The following is a 19,221-nucleotide window of genomic DNA, read 5'->3' as shown; positions in this document are numbered from 1 at the left end:
AGGGTAACTTTGAGGGATCATAATCTCTATCTTGGTTCTACAACATAGAAAAATGGAAAAAAAAGAAAGAAGGAATATATTGTACAAGTCAAGCACAAAGAAATGGAGAGCTTTTGAGTGCCAATGTACTACCACTACTTTCTGAGGCTTGATGAAAAACTTTTGTAAGCTAATAGCAACAAGGAAATGTGGTTTAAGTCAAAAATGTTGGCAAGCAACGATGACAAAATAGAATGATAGCTAGGATAGGAACACTGAACTGCATGCATGGTAAACTAAGAAGCATAGACTTAATTAAGGGAGAAAAAAGCAAAAAAAGAGGATAAATTGTTTAGGAACCAATGATGATGGAAAGTGGCCTAAAATAGGGGCTAGAATTTGTTCACAGGATTCAAGAAACATACAAACTAAGAATGTTGAAGCCTTATAATGTGGTATATATAATAGGCTCATGAATAAGTTAAATCCAGCATGCCGTGCTAAATATCCGAGCTCACCCAGCTCGAATGCAAGTTGGGTCGACCAAATCTTGGCATGATGCAACCCAATCAAGGATCCCAACAAGACCCAACCTGGAACCTGACCTAACCTAATTTCCAATCGAGGGCGCTGTGAGGCGATCATTGTGGCCATTCTATCTTTGCCCTCTCCTTTGCCTCCGCCCTCACACCCTATTTGTTGCTATCTCTTACTTTCCTCACCCTCTTCTTCACTACCATCTCCTACCTTTCGCACGCTGGTGCCATCATCAACCCCTATCCCATCTCTGCCCTATCCTCTATCTCCTCCCTCTTGTCCCTCTTTGCAGCCACCTCCTCCACTCCTCCCTCTCTTCTCTATCATTGCTTCCTTCATCACCCCAGCCACCACCACCTCCTACCTTCCTCATTGTCGCTAATCCCATCCCATCTCCACCTTCTCCTCCACCTCCTTACTCCCCACCCCTCTCCACCGCCACCTCCTCCCCTCCCCTACCACCCCCCCAAGGTGACAGATGGTGGAGGTGGAAGCATGGCTCATGGCTGTGTTGGGAAGAGAGGAAAACAAGGAAGAGAATGGTGGATCTGTTTGGGTTAGGTTGGACCCATGATGGCCAGGTCAAGTTGAGCTCAAGTCACTATGTAGGAGTTTCATGCCAGGTCAGGACTCGACCCGTTAACAGGCTTAGAATATAGCCCTTAATAGTAATAGATGCTAACAATGGATTCATACTGCCAGACCACACTAGTCAGAATAAGGCTTGTCAGTTTAATGCCATGGTTATGAAGCATGAAAATCTAGTTGCAACAACTTCTGAAAAGAAAATCTGGTTGCAACGGATGACCAATAGCATTTACTGTGGCATTAAAAAGCCATGCATCCTCATATATTTGCATGTGTAATTTATCTTTAAATAATACTTTATTTAATTGAAAAAACATGGTGGACTTGTCATGAAGACCAAAACTAACTTGAAAAAAATTATGAAACATTCAGATCTAAAATGACATTCTTACCCAAAGTAGATGGGTAAAACTGGTTAAATTATGGCTTAGGGTCTAACTTGTAAAATGGAAATTTCAATGCTTTTGTACAAAAGTTCTATTGACATCATGGTTCAATGTCTCACTCAAGTCGTGACTTGCCAGATTTGATTAATGCATGCTTCAGCTGTGCATTAGTATCATCCAAATTCATTAAAGTTCAAGTGACCAAATATGTTAGTCCTCACTTAGGCCATGTTAATCTACTTATAATTGCTCAAACAGAGTAACATTACATCAGAGGAGAGAATTGGAAATTAGATAAGTAGATCAAAAGGTATAGATCAACTGAGGATGTCATACAGTCCAACAGATTAGTATACCGAGAAAGTGACTTTTCACTTCAACTATTCTGGACCCATTATTTACTTTCGTTTATGTACCTAAAAGGAACACTTAATGGCTGGGGAGAAATCTCAGTTTAATAATGAATGGAGCCTACTACACCACAAGAATCTTACATTGTGATTCCACTTGTGGTTCTCCCCGTATATCTGCAACTTTCATTTAAATTATCTTCCAAATTAAAAACCACAATGTTATAGCAACAAAGTGACCCAAGTACTTAGCAACATATGAAAAAGGTCTGAAACATATTTGCTCAACTCATTCCACTTCCTTAAATACCACTGGAACGTCTATCATGTCAAAACAAGAAATATTTCACAGAGTATTATATCAAAAGCAGACAAATGGGCCGTAATAAATTAGATTTGTATTGGAAGACACCTTTGGGTCATATAGGATACACTAAAAGAATCATGGCCTGCCATATGGACCTGTACCATCTCGTACCGGATGTACCACATCGTAAGGTAAGCTACCAGTATGGTATCGAGGTTTGATTTGAATTACGAGCAAAACCAGTCTGAACCAAGTGGAACCGCCCCATATCACCCAGTGCAGTGTTGCAGCAACCAGTACCACCCAGTTTTATTTTGCACCATGCTTGGGGAGGAGGATGTGATGTGTCGGTACCACATGCATACTGTATCGTACCAATAAGGTACCCCATACGGCCATACCAATAAGGTACTGATACAGTGGCCGGTACTTGCATAGCAAACCTTAAAAGTAATTTTGGTAATTTGGTATTAAACCATATCATTGCAAACTTATGCATAATTCATTGGTAGCATATATCTGTGGGGTTAGAAGATTGTTAAAAGATTTTTCCTACTTTCATCATGTTATTTTTGAAAAGTTCTATATTTCTGTTTTATGTGACCGAACTTCCATGGGTATAATTTTGGCTTGTACATACTGGTGACCTGATTTGCTTCATATCTTGTCATGAAAAAAATGCATGACCAAGTACTTATCCACGAATGCACAACCACAAAATTTTGGGTTTAATATATTAAATTCATATAATTTTTGGTTTTCTAAATTTCTTAGCAGTAATTTTGTCTAGACAAGTGGTTGGCTGATTAAAGGAAAGAGTGCTAAAATAAATTCTATTAAAAGGGTAAGCATGACAAATATTATAAAAACTAAAAAGGATTTAAAAAGAGCCAACCTGTTTTAGCCATCAAAGATGCTAGACCAACTGTCTTCAAGCTGATAGTTTTGCCCCCTGTATTTGGACCAGTTATAACCAGCACTCCAGTTTTTGCAGAAACCATAAAATCTACAGGAATAGGATGATTCTTTCCCAATGCAATAACCTGAAAGCAGAACACAATTAAAATTAAGGAATAAGAAATTTCAAACATGTGAAGCTCCCAAACAATTGCATGAAGAAAATTGAATTCCATTTCATGTCAAAATTTAAATATCACCTGGAGTTTCATGGATGCAAGATGTGAATCCACCTCATCTTCTTCTGTAATATTCTTCCCTTGAAATTTTCTTCTCCTGATTTCCTATAGATTTAAAACCATCACAAATTCACAAGATGCAAAATCCAAAACAGCAAGTGATGGAGGCAACTTAGGCACTGTTCGGATGCACAAACAGCCTATTCATGCATAGCCTCTTCATATAAGAGATTTTAAGGGACATTTGTGTTGGAAAGTAGTTTTAACAGATTAGGAGAGGGATTGAAGGACAGTTTGATTCGTTTATCCCTATTATGTAATAATAATTTAAATCATCTTTTTGGTCAAATTGTTCGTCCTTATTTTCAGGATGACTTGTCTTGACCAAGTTTTAATTACCTTCAAATACTACTCCAATGCATCAGTTGCTCCTCAGTCCATTCTTGTGTGGGGAGTTATGCACAGATAATTCATCTGCACATCCAAACAGGCCCTAAAGGAGCTTTGTAGTTGACATTTCTCATTATTTTAATATGTACCAGATAATCATAAGTTTCAGTTCCAAAAGCTGTTAAATGGTGAATTTTTATTTTTAACCAGATAGGGGAAAAAAGAAATGAGATTAGCATATTAGCTATCTAGTTCTGAATTTCAACTCACAGCAGTAGCATTAGCAACATCCTTTCTGGCCCTACGTAAGCAATCATGATGCTGCTGAAGTAACAGAGGATGGTAGGCTTTTGGCATATATAATTTCCATTCTCGTGGAGGGTGAGGAGATAGGGAGACCTTGCTGAAAGTTTTCTTTAGAGAGAAGTTGCTTTCAGTGATGCATACTCCACCCTTATCACTTGGCAGATATAAGTCTGGAAAGGCACCATCAATGCAACACTGTACTTTGCTCGTGCGGTGATCTGCAACCAAAAAGAAACTCTGAAAAGAATTAGAAAAGCAGGCATATAAGAGATGATGAAAGCAGTTGCATGCGCACAACTGCAAATATTAGCTAATTATATGTTGTAAAAGTGCTAGTCAAAGAAGACCCATCCAAAAAGTTGGAGAAAACAGATGGGAGGAAGAAAAGCAATTAAAATAGACTCAATTGACAAATGGGAGACAAGAACTAATCATTAAATGCAACTCAAAGAAAGCTTCACTATGTTTAAGCAACCCATTTGTAGATATAGAATTCTCAGAACTGACACTGGATTCACTGGAACCTACTCACATCCATATGTGCTAAATAAGAAGATTTTTTTCAGTTATGAAAAGAAAAGAGAGAGAAAAAAATCTAAGCATGATTTAATTCAGCAATTAGTTAAGAGTTTGATAGCATCTCTAACCGATCAATGCTGAGTTCATTAAATATTTAATCTTGAACTTTGGCCAGATCAGATTACGTGAGACTTATTTCATCAAATCTGTGAGATTTATATCCTAAATTGAGCTAGCCAGCTAAGTAGCTAACCAACAACTTAAGTCTAAATCAGTCACCAGGACCCTTTGCTTCTTATCAGCTAGGGCTATGGCATGTGCATCAGCACCAATTTTTGGTACCATACGATCCATCTAGAATTGACTAACACATGAACAATATACATCATATTCTAAGCATGCTCACAAACATCATCTTTAATTATTAGTAAATGAACATGAATTATTCTTCTCATTATAATGGTAGTTGGTTCACAATTTTGCACAAGAAATTTGGAAAATCATTACATCCCATGATCTATCTAATCTCACTCCTTTGTCAAAGATGGTGTATAAGTTCCAGTCTAGGTATGGACCATTAGGCTTACCTAAGGGAAAAAAATTGAAAATCAAAGAAACAGTAATTTGTCCTCATGCTTGAAGTGCATGAAACTAGAAGAAATGATGAGGTCCGTGTTCTAGTGGCATGCTTTAAAAGGAACAACTGAATTTGCTCTATGCAAGGATTGAGGTATCATGTATTGGTGCTGTGCTAGCTAGCACTGACACTGTATATGCAAAGGTGTGCCAATGCTTGGCATGCTCTTGGCATGCAGCTAGTACCATGCCAGTGTCACATGTCAGTAAGGCACTGGCATCGTACATACTACATGCAATGACATATCAGCATGTCAACTGGAACTTTAATCCACGGTTATTCTATTATCAACATGTACTTGCATGGTAGGTGCCTCCTTAAATTTTGTCGGCTATACAAATTGAGTTTGGGTGGAAAAACATTTTGAGGGATCTATGGGTATTAAAAAGCTAACACTGGAAGCTCTAGCATATTGTCGACTACTGCAATTAGTTAATGACAAATGAGCAAAATATGGACTTATAACTTGAATTCCACATCATTCTATTAACAATTACACAGAAATCAGGTGATACATAAGTTAATGTGCTAAATATACCATTAATAAAGGTAAACTATAATATCACCAGCAAGAGATACTTTTAGGCTCTTGATATGGAACAAATTGCTGAAAACTAAGTGCTCTGGAAAACACTCAATCTTATGGATTGAATACAAAAGCAATGGCAAAGAAGAGGGGACACAATTAAAAAACATGGAATCCATGAAATTATATACATTATGCATACCATAGCATTAGCTGGTCCCAAAAAGTCTCACCATAATCAATTGCAGACAGTAGAAAGTCTGTACATTTGCGGATGCATGTGCAATATAGACATGATTTTAAATGCTATCATGGAGGTTTATAAGAGAAAAAACATTACGAGACACTTACCACATCAAGCCAAATTATGGTGTGCAACAAATTTTGGATGTCATCAAGTTCTGCCAGCATCTGTAAATAAGAAATGGAATAGTCAGATAAAATCATAATACTATCAAAAGCATAATGATTTGTCAAGCGTGCCTGAACCTTATCAGTTAACCTTGACAGCACATCTTCCTCATCTCTGGCGACTGAAACTCTGGCTTGTTGCAACTCATCATTTAGTGAAACAGCAACAATTGGCTCTATTATACTTCCAACATCTGATCCACTAAAACACATGATGTATATCAAGAGAAGCATCTCTTAGACATTTGAATAAATTATTCACGTTAACAGTGTAGAGCAACTTTATAAAAAAGGGGCTATGCTAGATTCATAGAAGCATAAGTTGAAAAGCCATGTTAAAAATAGAACAACATCCATATGTGGAAAAAGATGCACAGTCAGCCCCAAATAAATAGGTTAACAGCTGTTAGTAATAATAATTGTAACAAATCATTTGAACATGCAAGTTCTTAACACCATTGTACTTCATTCCAAAATTCAGCAACATGCAAACAGATAACCAACCTTTTTTCTCAGTTATTCGGCATTTACTCTGGAATTTCTATTTGACTTCTGTTTCATGCTTAATCCAAGTTTTTTAACGTTGTAACTTTGTAAGTATGTATATCCCTTTCTCAAAAACATGTTTGGTCTTTAAATACAATATCTGCACCTAATCTAGGACCCCTTTGACATATGCTGCAGACTTCCAATTTTCTATCCTCTACTTGTACTGTTTCTGACCTTCTATTAATGTAACAATTTCAACTAATTTCTTATTATCTTACAATAGACCCAACCAAGCATCCATGATTTTTGTTTTTCCATGCTTTCTAATTTCTTGCGAAAGCCAAGAACAAGGAGCGCATTTCATGCTCAAAGTTGCTGCATTGATTGCTCTAAAAAAAAAAAAGCTTCTGACAGCATTTGTAACATATTGGAACAAAAAGGTGAACTTTGTTAAATCAGCATTATGATGTTTAGTTACTGGATTAAAACTAGCTCAGACAAATTTGTTTTACCACTTCAACAATCTTGAGGCACATAAGCACCACGTCCACTTTGCAGGCAGATTTAGAAGATTTAGTCCACAAAATTAGTTACAAAGAGTAAATACTTGGTGGATGCTGTAGCTTCAGCATGAATAATTATTGGTAGAACATGTGCTACAAGTTGGAGAAAAATTATAATCTAAATAGGTAAACTGAGACTATATGGACTATGGATGAAATAACAACAGTCAAAACTGCTCAACTCTACGCTTTAATCCATCACCATGCAGAGCAGAGTACAAAACAAGATAGGTGTTTCTACAGTATGATAGATCAAGGATGTACTTATTTGGTCCTTATGCAGTTGCGCTTCAAATCACCAAAAGCCTGGGGGAAGGAGGGGGCAGTTCAGTAAGTAGGTCTCACATGTCACCTCATAGGACAGAGAATGGTAAGACCGTAAGAGAGATAATAACCCACACAGATTTTTAAAGAGGTTGCTACCACTGAAAACTAAATTTAAACATCCAATCCTGAATTCAGCTGCACTAGAAAGAAGTGAAGAGCATGGAGGTTGTTGGGCCTAAAACATGGAAATATTCTTTTTTTTCTTTCTTTTTTGTGAGAAAACAAGAATCTCACTTCTTATAGAAAGCTAGACTATGCATCCAATGGTCAAAATGGATATAATACTTATTTTTTTGACCACTACATCATAGGCTAAGGATCTCCAAGTCAGATAGGTTTTTTGATAGTAATCAATTTAGAGATAGTAGATCACATTTAACAGGTTGTTTCATCAATCCTTAGGCCCTGGTCATCTAGTGAAGACCGACTTTATTTGCACTATTAATTGGGGACCTACATGTTATCTCTATATATATGCACATATGTGCATATTGCAAGATTTGCCATACTGATCGGTAACGATGCAAACCGACCGTACCATACCACACCAATACTAAATAGGTACATAGTATGGAGAGCGTATTGACACTCGGTATGCCGAACCAGCCTCCATACTGGATGTACCAACACTATAATAAGATAGTACGGATATAAGGTCCAGTACCGATATGGCAAACCTTACAATGTTGCTTAGCCCACTCACTTAAATATCAAAAAATTGCCCACAAAAAAAAACATCTCAACATGCAACCTCCATCTTGAGACTGCATTCATGAAATATATGCATTTCAGCTGAACAAATATTTGCACACAGGCACAGACAAACACAACAGGCACTAAGAAATGCATGGAGCCATGGACAATACTTAATGTGCATGGATAATACTTAAATACACCTGGACAGTAGTAATCCATCGAATGTTGTAAGCTGATCAGCCATCACTTTCAAGCAGCATCTGCCATTAACAACACAAACTTCCTAAAGCAAAATGTGAAGGATGTTCACTACTTATCCATGCAAGATGCAAAAGGAAATTTGCCAATATTAAGACCATACCAAAGTGGAAGCTTCATTATCATTGTTCCTTATTAACTTGTCTATTAGCTGATATAACTGAAGAACAAATAAGAAGAACAATTAGTAGCTGGAGAGCTGGTATCTACAATTTAAAATGAGGAATCATGCACAAATATGCCAGACAACAATATAATGCATGTCAAGGTGTAAAATACTGGTACCAAGATCAATATAACAGTATAACTAAAGCATCTCTCTCTTCCTCCCCCTCCCCATCTCTCTTTCTTGGTCTCCACCTATAGTACCCTCTGAATAATGCAAGTAGAAGAGAGCCTGGCTCCCTGCAACCTATGTTATCTGGACACTCCATTTTTAAGCTATTTGGAAGTGTCACTTGGACACAATAGAAGATGACATCACACAGTTGGACACTCATAGTTGAATTGTCTTGCTGATATCGGTACAAGTGAAGTACCCAATACTTGGCACTTTTTCTGGAGTGTAATGCAGGGGACTCCTAGTTTTAACTGCTGGATACTTCTAGTTAAGTGCCGTTAAGTTTTCTTCGACACTTCAAGTCTTCAAGTATCCTTAAGATTTCAAAATAAAATTATCAAGCAAGGTTTGCTGTACTAGTATTGGCTATCATAGGGTATCTTAGTAGTGCAATATGGTTGGTATTGTACAGTATGCACGCTATATTGACACAATATTTTCTGAAACCCTACCATAGTACTGCCCAAAATCAGGAAATAAGGGTCTGTATAACAAAGAACTCGGCAGTATGAGGCAATTTCCACTCAATTCAGACTGGTGCAGCACATATAGCCAGCCGAACATCAGTATCATATCGGTACTTATCAGTATACTATAGGTGGTATGGGGCGGTACAAGTCAATATGACAAACTTTCTTATCAAGATTAAATGGATATTTTACACAACATATTATCACATATTTGCTATAAAATTATCACAGTTTCAGGAACACTTTAAACAAAATCTAATTATATGTTAAATAAAAACATATCATGATTAGATATCATTTTTAAGTATCTTACTACGTGTTAAAGGAACCCACAAAGTAAATTGAACGACTTGCAAACTTTCCACTAATTTATGTGTTAAATATAATTCTTAGTTTCTCTTTTTTTGAGTAAGCATCAAAATACACAAACATACTACACACATCCACAAAAATAGATAAATACACAAATACATATAGTCAATATAACTGAATTTTACATATGTGCGGTCTCCCAATGCCTAGATTTTTGGAATGTTGCTGGGTCCAACACTTGAGGACACTTAGATAATTGGCAGCCATGCCAAATATCTACGTAACACTGCCCACTACTTTCCTTTTTTCTCTTAAAAGCACCATCAATTGATCTTCACTATTCAACCAATGCCTATGGATGTTAGCATGATTTCATCTCCCAGTCAAGTGGGTCCATGGTAGCTAGCACATATTGTGCTAAGCTATATGGGCACTAGGCACAAGGCTAGTACCATGTACAAAAGCTGCATGGTATCAAGCAATGCCGATCAACAACTATTGATGCAAATCTTGCACAAGCCAAGATGGCTTGTTTCCAAGCCAAAATGGCTCTTTGGTTACTTGTTTGTTTGTTTGTTTTGCACAGCAGAACACATGCAACATGACACAACACGTGTAGCATGGCACATGCATGGTGCATCCATTGGCTAAGATAGCATGACCTATGCCAGCAGCATGCAAAAACCCTTACTTCTCATCGTACTACTAATATGTGTGTAATGCCTATAATGTGTTGTTAATGCGTGTTTATATAGTACCAATCCCTTATAAATTATTATAATGAATTTTGAGCTTATTTCTATTGCTAATGTGCAAATATAGCTGTGTTGAAGGCAGCAAATGAGTCTAGTTGACCGTGACCTAATCCAACCTGATCCAATCCGTTGAGATCCGATCCGAACCATTTTTAAGGAGCCGTGGAGCCGAGCCGGGTTTTAAAATTGGACCTATTATATTTTTCGGGTCGGGTCCGGGTTTACTGAATTCTAACCTGACCCGCTTAGTTTTTTAGGTTGATTTGGATCTTATGCTCAGTGACCTAACCTGACCCGACCCAACCTGACCTATTCATAGTCTTTAGGGTTTGGATTTTCTTAAGACAGGCTTTACAATGTCATCTTAATTTGTCTACCAAAAGGAATAATATGCATTTGCTTTTCCAATATTACTGCTGCGGAAAGAGTGGAACATTCCTTTTGAGTCCAAACAAGAGCTTCAATCGCAAAAGAAAAAGCCTAAGAAGCCATTTTGAGAGATTGACCAACAATCGTCATCTTTTCTCAAGTATGAGTTATCCATCTCACTAGCCAGAAAGTTTTGATCTATGGGCCCATTAGTGTTGCATCTATGACTAAAGATCATTGCTTTAAATAAAATAAATATTATTTTGTAATCAAAACGATGATGAAGGGAAAAAAATGTGAAGTATAATTTTGTATATTCTTGATCCCTAAAATCTTAGTAGACTAGATACATATTGTGAAGTACTTTTTGCATATCTTTCTATTAAGAAGAAAATATTTTTCTATATAGCATTTTATTAAGAAGTATGTTTATTAAGTACTATACATGTAATTGTATTGATTATTTGGATTCAGATATAATCTATGTAAGGCTACACAAGGATAAGCAAAGATCATTTGCTCTAGTATTTCAATACTCTTTTGAATATTGGGGGAAAATATATTGGTGCTGTACTTGGAGTAAGCTAGTAGCCAGAATGAGTGTCAAAACTCTTTCAATGGGATGGAGAAAGAAGCAGAATTTTAAATCTTGCAATATTTAAAATGGATGATGAAAGACAATGAACCTTATTGATGGGAGATGCTGGCACAGGTTGTAAAATTCCCCAAACCTAATCCAGACCCAAACTGGACATGTTTTTTATGTGTTGGGGCTGAGTTATACATGGACCCAACACAACCTGAATGACCTGTTGAGTCAAAAAGTTTGATCGTGGACCCGATCTGATCCTCGATTGGGCTAGGTCCATGTCCAACAACAAGACCCGATCAATGAGATGGGTCGGTCAGGATCACTCATGACCCGGTTTGACCCAACCCATTTGCACCCCTAGTTGTGTGATTTTTGCATCACTAAAGACTTGAGATTACTCAATGCTCATGTTAAATATCGATCAACAAAAAATATCTAGATGATAACCATCCCAAATTCCTAAGGTTCACTTAAAAACTATGCTTATTTGATTTGAACATGTATACATTAGTATAAAGCAATTCAAATTAATTATATTAAAAAAATTGAACAATATAGAAATCTTAATGAACCTTTCTGTACACCATTCCAAGGATCAGAATTTGGTACCCTTGCCATGCCAACCTTGGCTGGCAGGGGCATGATACACATTAGTTTACTCTATGATAAATTTTCCAACCATGTAAAATTCGAAAGGAAATGGAACTACTTGCAGCAAATCAAATGGATAATCTGAAAAACAACAAAAATGGTTGAGTTGTCTTGGGTCAACATCAGGTCATCCTTATATATTTAGATAAATAGGTTTCACCCATAGCCAACCAACCGACTAGCAGGCCATTGTTTGTTGACCCATGCCCACCAGCCTTATTAGTGCAAACTTAGTCCACGTATTATGCTTATCAACATCATCAACCTCTTGAACTTGAACAAAGTTTCTTCACACAATTCATTTTACTCCCTTTAACAGTAAATACATGAATGAAGCTAATTAATCCATAAATGGCCACAGCGGTAAAATTCTTTTGAAAAATCTGATAGGAGATCAACATATTCTAATATAAGCAACATATAAAGGTTCTTGAGTCTTTACAATAATATTCCTGGGGGTCATAGTCATCCACTCAGGGTGTTAACCAGTGCTTGACTGATGCCCAATTTGCAAGTGAGACATGCAATATCCATAGTTCCATATCCATATTAGTAGGTTCGGTATTTGGGTTGGATCCAAAAATCACCATCCCTGATCTGAGACAAACCATGATTCTCCATATAAAGAAGTTGACTTTAGATAAAACATATATAAAGTACCTTCCTTTCAAGGGCACAAACTTGATCTCGAGATCTTTTCAGCTCAGGACTCTGAAAAAACAAAAACATAAACTTTTTAATTAAACTGTATAGAGTTATGCTGTACAAGCAGTATACGCAAAAATAGTAATTGGTGATAGTTTATCAAAAAGGAAAAACAATGTCAATAACGCTGCTTTTGTAGAGTTGATTATTACTTCAATATATTTTGAGAAACCGAAGGTTTAAACTACATAGATAACTTCTTACGATTCTTGCTAAAAGAGAATTTGATGTAATAAAAACATTCTGCATATGTTCACTTTTTAAAAAAAAAGTTCTGACACATAAGCAAGGTCAGCATGCATGTAGCCACATAAAAACGCTTCTCAGAAGTCATTGACTTAATCTCCAGGTGCAATTCGAGAGTCATGTGGCTCGGATTGTGAAACTAACAGTCACATGCATATATGTTGATTGAATGAGATCCAATCCATAACTTTACTGGAGGAGGAAAAAAGATTACAAAAGTAATACTCCACATCACTCCTAAGCTTTCATAAATCATAAAAAGAGACCATTCATGATACTTCTTTAGCTTTAATCACTTAAACGTTTCATGTCATAATTGCATCATCCACATACCTGCAGCAGCTCTAATTGTGTCCAGACTTATCTCTTTAGCTTAAAAAATGTTGTCGGCAATAAGAATTATTCAAATTGCCACCCACTCCAGTAGGGAGCCCAAGTTGAGGGCAAGGAGTAGAAGGCTCTCAAACATCGATGAATTGTATGGTGATCTTGAAGGCCAACTAAATATAGATGGAATAATGCTAGTCAGAGTGCAACTTATGCATGCCAGAACAACCTAAATATGGAATAGGATATCCAATGAAAATTCTTGGTCTACCCTCAGATCCTACTCTAAAATAAATAGACAGCACTAGCACATTTTCTCAAATAAAATGGCTTATAGATAGTCATCCCATATGGTGATTCCCTTAGCTGACAGGCCTTCCCCAATCAGCATTCTGCTCAATTGATTTCTAGACGTAACCCAATGCATGCTCCCTTCGGTCCTTTGGTTCTTTGATATTGGCTCTTTGTATGATCCTTTGTGCATTTGATCATTTGATCTTATCTATAGGCTCAGACACATGTTCTTCAGATCAAAATAATTCAAAAATAGTTATTCCTTGGTCAAGTATAATGCATATATAGCCATTCCTTGGTCAAGTATAACACATAAATCTGGTGATTCCTTAGTTGATTGTCCTTTCCCCATCAGCATCTGCTCTTAATTGTTTCTTTGATGCTATAAGATGGATTCTCATTTCATTGCTTTGGTTCTTTTGCATGATCTTTTGTGCATTTGAATTTATCCTAAGCCACAGAGTTGCATAAGATATATCACTAGAAACCTTAGACATTGCTCTCAGTCTCCCCTTTCATGAATATTTCTGAATTACAGTGTTCTCTATTATTTCGTTCTACTTTACTGGATCCAATATGTGTTTGGCTTTAATTATTTTCTTGTGTTTAACTAATTGTTTGGAGTCTTGAGAGTGTTTCTATCAACAATGTGAACAGGAAACTTGTGAAACAAATCAGATTACAAGAAATTACATAACTTTAATCACATGTAAGTTTCGAAGAAGTAGTTTGACCATTCTGAAAGTAATGGATAGCTATTACACATAGAAGACGAATGTAGAAAAATCATGAAATATGATCAATTGTTATATCTCACTTTAGTGTCTACCACATAAATTATTTATTGCAGTTTCTAATTAATAGAAGATCCAATAATAATCATAAGCTATTTTCTTCATACAATAAGCAGCCAAATTTTAGGACAGGGATCTCAGGAAACAAACTGCACTATCTTTGACAGAGCCATCTTCATCTATCACTTGTTGTACTGACTTTGCAAATGATCGGCTTATAGCAACATCCATTATCTACAGTTAGCTCAAAAAACAAAGAGTTAACTATACACACAACAGCAACATAATAGAAATCATATAGAGTAAGATATGACATAAGAGCTTACCACTTCTGTAAGAGGCATAAAACGGTTGTACCAATCTGCATCTTCCTTCACTGCTGCTTTCAGAGTAATTTGCAGATTTTCAGCAAACAGTATGAGGCTAAGAACAGCTATTGCTTCCATTCCATCTAATGGAGAACCTCTAGAAACATGGTGAATTGCTGATTTTACCTTTGAAGAGTGACCAGATTAATAGCAAAAAAAAAAAAAAAATGCAAGAAATCATTGACTAGTGCAGCAGGTGAGGAGGCAAAAGTGTAGACAATTCCTCTAATAATTAATGACCAAAACCATAAAATGATAGTGTATAAATAGTATATGACATTTAGAAGTTTGACTGAAATAGAATTCTTAAAAATCTACCTATATAAGAATGGTGCGCATAGGAAGCTCTATATAAACGATCTGAGATGATTGCCATTACCAAAGAGAGGTCACCCCTTAGTCTTCTAATATTATTTTTCTGAGAACTATTCTACATGCATGCACAATGTACATGAAAACTAAAAAAATGAATTTAACAAAAAAATTTGTATCAAAATAGAAAAGATTACAAAGATAGAAATAAATTATATGGAGAGAGGGAGGGGGAGGGGGTGCTTCTAAGCCAGTTCATGGAGAGCAAAGAGAAAAGATGATGATGAAGGGAAGTTTCTGTCCTTAAATTTGTATCAACTCTATGCTACTAAGAGAGCCGTGTATTTTACCAACTTTGCCCATGGACACTATCTGTACAATAGAAAGATTCAACAGAAAGGTTAATTGATTTTCCTATATGGGCAAATTTGACAAAACCAAAACTGAACTCAGCTATACAATGTAACTGTAAGAGCTATTAGGTCTTTTTATTGGTGCATTAAAAGCCACAAAACAGTACAAGTTATTGCAAAAAAGCTCCACAAGCATAAAAAGTAGTGATGAGTGAACCTAGACAATATATCATTATCGAGGACAGAACATTTGTCTTTCAAAAAAACAATCATTCTGATTTCTGATGTCCATGGAAACCAATATCTTCGAAGTTTAACACAGATCAGAAAAAAAGGTGAAGCATTTCAATCAACAACTTGAATATAATTGTCATCCTCTGCAGATTCGAACATAAAGCACCACAAGAAGCTAACAAATTATTGTTTCAAGCAAGATTCGCTGCACCGGTATCGGACGGCGTGCCGGTCCCGGACCGGTACGGTACCGGTACATACCGGTACGGTACCGGTACCGTACCGATACATGGTACGTCTAGGCGTACCGGTCCGGTACCGGTACACAATATTTTTTTTGATTTTCAAATTTTTTTTTGAATTTTTGAAGTTAATAATTGATAAATACAACTTCAATATGGCATTATATTGCATATTATTGACATATTTTGGTTCAATTTGGAGTTAGATTGCGATACAAAGACTCTTAATCCAAAATTTCAAACATATATTTATTTACATTATATTTCAACTATGTCATCTTAAAACTAAAGAAAAAATATATAAAATACGCATTAAAATGTATCTAAATATTTAAATACAAAGCGCAATAACTGATATACGAACCTTAAGATGTACTCTGCATTTAATTTCTTGTCGAGTGTCTGTGACGCTCGTAGATGTCTGGATCATCAACATAATCTGAAGGGATATCAGTCCAACCCTCTAGCCAAGCTGCACCGTACTCTCGAATATTCATCATCCCATAAGGCATCCTCTCTGAATTATAAGACATCTCAGACCTCTCGCTAAAATTCTGACTTTGAGAAATATCCTCGAGATGATGGTACGGTTGTGGAGGAGCCCATCCAAATATGCCAATAGCAAAATCTGATCCGTAAGATGCTCCAGGCTGCATAGGTAGTAACCACTAGAAGATGATGCCTCGGATGCACCATATGCATATGGATCATAAGATGGCTATGGATAATAGGATCCATAATGCGAGGATGATCTAGATACATCTATGGACTCTACTCCACGTGCAAGATCGTCCGCAGTATATATATAATTAAAATATATGCAAGTATAACAAAATACGATAGTTTAATGATAATTAAAATAATTATATATAATTTTAAAATAATTTTAATAATTATTTTAAAACTTATAAATTCAAAATAAATATGTTATATGCTTCAAATAATATTTTTAAATTAACTAAAATATAACACTATTTTTATATATTTTTTATTTTATAACTAATTTTTTAATTTAAATAATTTAAAAATAATTTTTTAATTTAAATATTTGAAAAAAAATTTAAAATTAGATTTAAGTAGCTTGAATCATTCTAAACATGATTCCCAAACTCTAATTTTTTTCCTAAAATTTAATTTTTTTTAAAATTTTTAAATAAATAAATATTTAAAAATATTTAAAAAATATATAATTAACAAAAATTAATAATTTTGGTGTCATCGTGTAGATCTTCCAAAGATCTATCACATATAATTAAATCATACCAAAATCATAAGATTTTGGCATGATTTTCTCCTACTTTTATATTACCTCATTTTTATCCTATTTCTAACAACAAAAACAAAAAAAAAATATTTACTAACAAAATAACAGATTATCTTATCTCCGGCCAAAGATCAGCCTCTTCTCAAATCACTCCTCCAATTTTACGAAATTTTGCTTCTTTTCTAATTTTTTGGAGGTCTCAACGATTAAGTTGCCCATGGCCATGGGTGTTCTCTGAGAACTCTCAAAGAATACCGAAGGTCTGGTGCTTATTAAAGCACCAGCCCTCCCCCCATGTGAAGTGAGCCACACCCATTTCTCTCCTCCCTCCCTCCCCCCAACCATGTGAAAAGGCCCCCACCTTCCCCCCTCTCCCCCTTTCCATGGACGTACGGTTCGGTTCACCTCGAACCGGTCCAGAACCGAGCCGTACCGCCCGATTCCGGGCGGTATGGGCCCGAACCGGACGGTTCGGTGCGGTTTGCCCGGTCCGATGCGGTTCGGGATCCTTTTCCGAAAAACAAGTTCGAACCGGACCGATAAGGGACCGGTCTAGCTCGATACGCACCGTACCAGCGGTTCGGCCCGGTACGGCGAACCATGGACTTTCAAGGATAATGATGGGTGCAGATATGCTCAAAACCATTGAAAGAATATATGCCCAAAATGTGTTGTCTGAGGCTATCAGAAACCAATAAAATACAACTAAGAAAAATTTTCAGAGTCAATATTTAGCGTTCTTCTTCAACATTCTTCAAGACTAGGCTAACTGAGACTTGATGACTGGGAATTGTATTCAGTTATTTTTATTTTCAAACGGGCATTTTCTTGATTTTCCCAGGTCATAAAATGATCAAACTTGCGTTCTTTAGGCGGGTTCGTTGGTAGCAGAAAAGGAGGTAAATTACAGCAAACATATCGATTTTAAGGGAAAAAAAACTATCAAGATTTTATTGGGGCATCCATATGGAACTGCACGCTCTTCGTCTTCGCTCGTTGATAGAACAAGCGTTAAGGAAAAATCTAAAAAACTGTTAACCTAAAAAATTCCGAAAAGAAAGAACAAAAAGAAGAAAAAAAAGAACGAAAGAAAGAAAGAAAGAACTCACCAAATTAGTATCTATACAGCCAAAATCCATCCCACCAGCACCATACTTGATCAGTTCAATCGCAGCGGAGGTCTCGTCCAAGAGCTTCTTGCTCTCCTCGTAGCTCACATCTATCGACCAAAGCTGCGCCTGAGGCATACCAGAAAGAGAGCAAAGGTTTCAAGAACCAAGAAACGGAGTGCGGCGGCGCGAGGAGAGTGACAAGTCCGAGGTCGGAGACGACGGCAGATTTGGGAGGGCGGCAGTGGAACCGACCTGAGAAGGGAGGAGACTGGCGCGGGGGTGGAGATGAGAGGCGCGGCGGTAGGAGAAGGCGACCGCGGTGCCAAAAATTGGTACAGAGCGGAAGGCGAGGGAGAAGAGGAACATAGGAAGGCGACTCGGATTTGGGAGAGCCGTTGGGCGGAGGCGAGGGAAACCTTGATGATATGAGCGCGTCTGGATAGAAGGTGGAAATGACGATAAATAGGCCGGGGTATTATGCCGTTATTTAGACGCTAAGAAATTAAATGGTTGTGCCGCATAGCTCGCTCTTCAGGTTTGTGAGGTTGGGGGAAGACTTTTCATGTGTCACCTGACACCATTAATAATAACTTGAGACATTAGTTCTGAGAAATTTGATCCATCTTCACACTGATATTTTTATAAATTTATCTAAAAAAATAGCGTTTTTTTATGCAATCTAATCTATAACTCTTGTACGCAACATGTAAGAAATGATGCGTGAATTAGAAGCAACAGATAGAAGTCGTCTTCAGTATCAGAACAGGGCCAAGAAAGGATTGGCAAATGATAGAGAGACATGAATCACTTCTTAAAGAGTAGAGGAATATTGGTTCTGGAAATGCTTTTAGAAAAATCATACGAAAAGTGCAACAACAATTCACACTATGAGCTTGTGAAATGAATACAGCAGCAGAATTCCGACCTGAATTATTGAAGCCCAACAGCTTCTAATTCATATGCCAGTGAAGTGTTGCACCATTGACAGGGTCAGGCACCCTAAGTTACCTAAATTACCTTATGGACTGTCACAGTTAAATTATTTTCACCTTTGACCTGAAGTCATGCTAATCACC

General features: G+C 36.7%; 1 protein-coding gene across 1 annotated transcript in view; it reads right to left on the bottom strand.

Moving 5' to 3' along the window:
* Window positions 1-18,682, bottom strand: part of LOC105043578 (uncharacterized) — a 33,514-nt gene extending 14,832 nt beyond the window's left edge. Inside the window, 14 exon segments of the mRNA XM_073255763.1 lie at window positions 3,043-3,190; window positions 3,305-3,388; window positions 3,944-4,167; window positions 4,170-4,197; window positions 6,013-6,072; window positions 6,151-6,274; window positions 8,348-8,430; window positions 8,509-8,565; window positions 12,555-12,605; window positions 14,411-14,494; window positions 14,587-14,754; window positions 18,143-18,286; window positions 18,288-18,385; window positions 18,388-18,682. Of these exon segments, the coding sequence (XP_073111864.1) occupies window positions 3,043-3,190; window positions 3,305-3,388; window positions 3,944-4,167; window positions 4,170-4,197; window positions 6,013-6,072; window positions 6,151-6,274; window positions 8,348-8,430; window positions 8,509-8,565; window positions 12,555-12,605; window positions 14,411-14,494; window positions 14,587-14,754; window positions 18,143-18,286; window positions 18,288-18,385; window positions 18,388-18,511 (1,477 nt within the window). The 5' untranslated portion in view covers window positions 18,512-18,682.
* Window positions 18,683-19,221: the final 539 nt, after the last annotated feature.

Source organism: Elaeis guineensis, chromosome 4 (assembly GCF_000442705.2).
Source record: "Elaeis guineensis isolate ETL-2024a chromosome 4, EG11, whole genome shotgun sequence".
Classification (NCBI taxonomy): domain Eukaryota; kingdom Viridiplantae; phylum Streptophyta; class Magnoliopsida; order Arecales; family Arecaceae; genus Elaeis; species Elaeis guineensis.
The sequence above is the reverse complement of the archived record's forward strand: the minus strand, read 5'-3'. Positions and strand labels throughout refer to the sequence as shown.